Source organism: Ciconia boyciana, chromosome 27 (assembly GCF_034638445.1).
Source record: "Ciconia boyciana chromosome 27, ASM3463844v1, whole genome shotgun sequence".
Lineage (NCBI taxonomy): Eukaryota > Metazoa > Chordata > Aves > Ciconiiformes > Ciconiidae > Ciconia > Ciconia boyciana.
The window spans coordinates 2,840,619-2,844,794 of NC_132960.1; the positions used below are offsets into that span (position 1 = coordinate 2,840,619).

The 4,176-nt window shown below is 50.0% G+C and overlaps 1 protein-coding gene across 1 annotated transcript; it reads left to right on the plus strand.

The window, feature by feature from the left end:
• Positions 1–2,201: 2,201 nt before the first annotated feature.
• LOC140644511 (exendin-3-like) lies at positions 2,202–3,921 on the plus strand. The gene is made up of 4 exons (XM_072847422.1): positions 2,202–2,306; positions 3,070–3,222; positions 3,340–3,411; positions 3,883–3,921. Exons 1-4 carry the CDS (start codon positions 2,206–2,208, stop codon positions 3,890–3,892), a joined length of 336 nt encoding a protein of 111 aa, XP_072703523.1. The 5' UTR covers positions 2,202–2,205; the 3' UTR covers positions 3,893–3,921.
• The last annotated feature ends 255 nt before the right edge of the window (positions 3,922–4,176 follow it).

Consider the following 4,176-nt stretch of genomic DNA (forward strand, 5'->3'; position numbering starts at 1 on the left):
AAGAAGCAACACAACAAGCACTGCACTGGCTGAGCTGAATTTCTCCTCTCCTGAGCCCCCCACTGCTGCAGATAGCTTGTGTGTCTTCCTGGGCCAGGGGGACATCGCAAACAGTGTCATCATGAGCTAATTTGGTGGCATTAATAAATATCTCATCCAAGTGATGGGTAGGAGATCTGGACCTCTCCTCCAAAGGTTGAGCTAATTAATCTCCTACCTTCCTCCTCTGATGTCAGGCTTTCTCGTAAGGCCATAGTTGGCCCTAATTAAAAGGCTCTTGAAGATGAGTGTCCCCTGAACACCAGATGTATTTTGACAGTGACAATAATTACAGAAATCTCTTTGGTAGAATAATAATAATTACCCAACTGCAAGAAGAAAGGTCCCAGGAGGAGAGGACCGTAAGTGGCGGAGAAATCAGGACTTGCAGCCCTCGTCTCTTCTGGTGACTGGTGTTGGGCGAGGGAGAAACATGGCCCAGCTTCCTAAGACTTGTTTTCCTCTGCCCATTGACCATGCCTCTGTGAAAAGGGCACATTTAGTCCCCCAAGCACTGAACCATAGACATTCCTTAGCCAAGAGCTCCCCAAATGTCTCAAAACTGCCTCAGAAACGCAGTCTGCCATCAATCTTCTGAATGAGCAGCCCTCAAAAGCTCATCTGACCTCTCAGCATCTTCAGGGAGCTGAGGGCTTTGCTCCATGTCCCCCCAGAGCTGTCAGCACCCTCTCCTCCAGGGCCAGATCCGGATCTTTAGGGCTACCCTCGGTTTTGCTCTTCTCAAGCCTTTTTCCTTCACTGGGCTCGAGGATTTAAAAAAATGAGCCCAGTTCCCAGGAGATGCCCCTGCAAAACTATTGTCCTTGGCCTAATGAGTTCCAGATGTTCCCCCAGCTCCTGGGCTGAGCCCAGATGTCCCATGGGGAAAAATGCTGGCCCAGATCTGCGGCTGCCCGTGGTGCCTCCCGTCATCCCCAAATCGAAGAAATGATGGTGAACAGCCCCACTTTCAGATCTGGCCTTGAGGGACAACACCAGGCTCAAATCAGAAGTGGTGTCTGTCCAGCTGATGAGCTGTAACCCGAATTTTACACTGCAGGAGGCAGCAGCAAGTGCCTGGGTGCCCAAATGCTTCTTTTAAATTTTTGCTCTTGCTTTTTTCTTAATGTTTTTTAAGTCAAACCAAAGGTGTTTGAAAGGGCAGCCCTGTGGGTAGAGAAATCATTTCTCCATGCAAGATGTGCTGTGGCAATAAGGGGCCATCTCACCTGAAAGGCGGAAACCGACAGGTCACTCCTTTGGTCCAAGAAGTGGAAAAAAATAGAAAAGATAAGAGAAACAGCAACAACAACAACAAAAAACCCTTCGCTGAAGGCATAAGCTGAAAAATATGGCAACAACAGTATTTTTTGCAACAGCCCCACTTAAAAAAAATCCTGTAATGATTCATAATGACCCATCCAACTAAAACCAGGAGCACCGATGACCTACCCGTCAGCTTTTAGCATCCTGCTAACAAGCTTAAAAGCACTGGTAAGGAGAAGAGTTTAGCCACAACCAGCTTGAAGAAGGAAAACAGGATCTTGCTTTTAGGGGAACGGTTGTCTTTGCAGAAGGTAAGTGCCTTTTCCTTCCTTCTTTACTACCAATCTCCGAAGAAATTAAAGCAGAGTAATGAAAGTGCTTGGTGATAGGCAACCAAAAGTCTGATTTTGAGCAAATTAAGGGGGGGGAGGGTTGGCATTTTACCCCCCCTGAACTGCTAAGGCATCCAGCAAAGATAAGAAATTTAAAACTTTAATTAATCAGCCCTTCTGAAAGCTCCTTTTCTGAGCAGCTAATGGTCGGGAAAGTTCTTCCACACTCTGGTGATAAGCTCAAAATAGAAATATTGCTCCTAGATAGAAAAGGGGAGGTTCGTGATAAAGTTTATTGCAATGAATTGTATCTTTAGATTATACAAACCCATTTTTGTGGCTGTGTGCCTGCACCTAAGCAACGGTAGACATGCCGATAGGTAATTGTGAGGATGCGATTTTTGACATGCCCCCATCAAAATGCTGCCAAGACACCTGGGAAGGAGGGTGTCTCACGCTGGCTCTGTCCCCTGCCACGCTGCCAGGGCTCCCGCAGGGGCTGGGGGGTCAAGGGCAATTGCAACCCTGGACATTTCTATCTCGACTTCTGCCTTCTCCAGAAAGACAAATGCAGATTGTCCGGTGGCTGTACCTCTCTGGGCTGGTGTTTGCCGTGTTGATCCCGGCAGGGTGGCAGATGGACCCCAAGGACTTGGATGACACGTCCAGGTACGGGGCATTGGCGGAGCTGGCCTGGGGAGATGGCCGGCGCGGGCAGGGGCTGTCGGAACAGCTCAGCCCTCTCCATTACCTTTGCTGCCAGCTCTCCTGTCTCTGGGGCTATTGCAATGTGCCTCTTCCTTTTGTATTTATCCAGACAAGCTCCCTCCTGGCTCTCTACCACCCCACACAGGGCCATTGCCATGTCCCCTTCCGAGATTTCTCGCCTGTGTCAGACCAGAGACGGGCTGCACAGGGACGCGGTGGGACAGAGCCAGGACGGGGCGATGCTTTGGGCAAGGCGCTGAGCTCCCCTCCGCGCCAGTGGATGCGTGGGAGGAAAACCCTTTGGGGACCTTCTGCCGAGGTGAATTTGTGAAGGGGGGACCCAACATCAGCTCTCCATCGTGGAGCTGGAAGAGGTTGATATAAACCTCAGGGCGGCACCGTGCTCCCTCCCAGGAGCAGCAAGCAGGAACCAGGGTGGAGGCACGAACCCACCGCAGCCGAGCAAGACGTAAGGCAAATAACGTGGGATAGGGTATTGCATATATTTGATGGCAGGAACAACCCTGGCCAGGCTTGGTAGACCCTCCTGAAACGGAAAATTATTTTTATTATTATCACTTCTCTGGAGGATGCTCCACACAGTAAAGTACTTTAGAGGACACAGCCCCTGCCCTGGGGACCTCACGCAGGGAGGGTGCAGGATCCCCATGCCACGATGTGCGCTAAACCACGTTTTCTTCCCCCATCCTTCTCTCCCGAGCAGATGGCAGTCGTATGAATCGCAAAGCGCCCGAAGCTTCGCGTCCAACATCAAGCGACACTCGGAAGGCACCTTCACCAGCGACTTCACCCGCTACCTGGACAAGATGAAGGCCAAGGACTTCGTGCACTGGCTCATCAACACAAAGCGGTACAGGTAAAAAGGGGAAAGGAACGGGACCATGCTGGGAAATAACCTCCCACCACGCCATGAGCCCCGATCCCAATCGAAAATGCAGTTTTAATTTTCTCCTGGGTGTTTTCTTATTTTCAGCAGCTCCACAAAGAGGTACCTGAAGGAGGAGCCCCGCAGCATCCCCTTCCCGGCCGTGCTCCCACCGCTTGCGTAAGTCATCCCAAACAGCAAATGTGGTGAATTAAAACCGAATGAATGAGTAATTTGAAAATGTAGCCACAAATCAGTGGTTTCGGTGCAAAGGCAGTGCGGCTCCCTACGCCTGGTGCTGCTTCTCGTTTTCGCTGACTCACGTGGATTCTCTGGCGTTTATTTGCAATAAAATAAAACAAGGAAAATCAAGCTATTTGGGGGGGGGGGTTAATGGTTTATGATGAGATGAGGCTGTTTCATTCTCACCATGCTTTGTCCTGACATTTTACACTTCATTTCAGTGTTAACGTGGTGGGATCATTTGCATTTATTGGGGATATTATCATGTTTCGGTCTCGTCGAAGCAAAGTGGCTGCTCCTTTGCAAACGAGAAAATCACCGCCGCTGTTTCAAAGCTACTAAAGTGATTTTAGAGGGAGTTTCTATTCTGTGAATCTGTTTGGTTTTTGTTTGCTTTTTCATTTTAAGGTACAATTAAATGGCAAATCAAGGCATGGGCTTTCCAGCACCATCAGCCTGGGGACGTGGGACCCCTCCACCGCGGCAGCCATCGGGTGCTCTACAGGAAGGATTTATCCATCGCACGCAGCCATGTTAACCCATTCCGTGTTTCCCGGTCACCTCCTCCTAAAGTTTGCACCCGCGGATCAGCCTTGCCTTCAAACCTGGATTTCTCCGGCTTCATTGTCTCTGTAACCGCTCCCGCGGCGCTGCAGACCCTGCAGCTTTCCCTAAACCGTAATAAAACCTTCGCTAAATCCG

Coding starts and splice junctions, on each gene's coding strand:
- LOC140644511 (XM_072847422.1), top strand. CDS start 2,206: ATGCAGATTGTCCGGTGGCTGTACCTCTCTGGGCTGGTGTTTGCCGTG. Junction 2,307..3,069: donor GACTTGGATGACACGTCCAG/GTACGGGGCATT, acceptor TCTCCCGAGCAG/ATGGCAGTCGTATGAATCGC. Junction 3,223..3,339: donor ATCAACACAAAGCGGTACAG/GTAAAAAGGGGA, acceptor TCTTATTTTCAG/CAGCTCCACAAAGAGGTACC.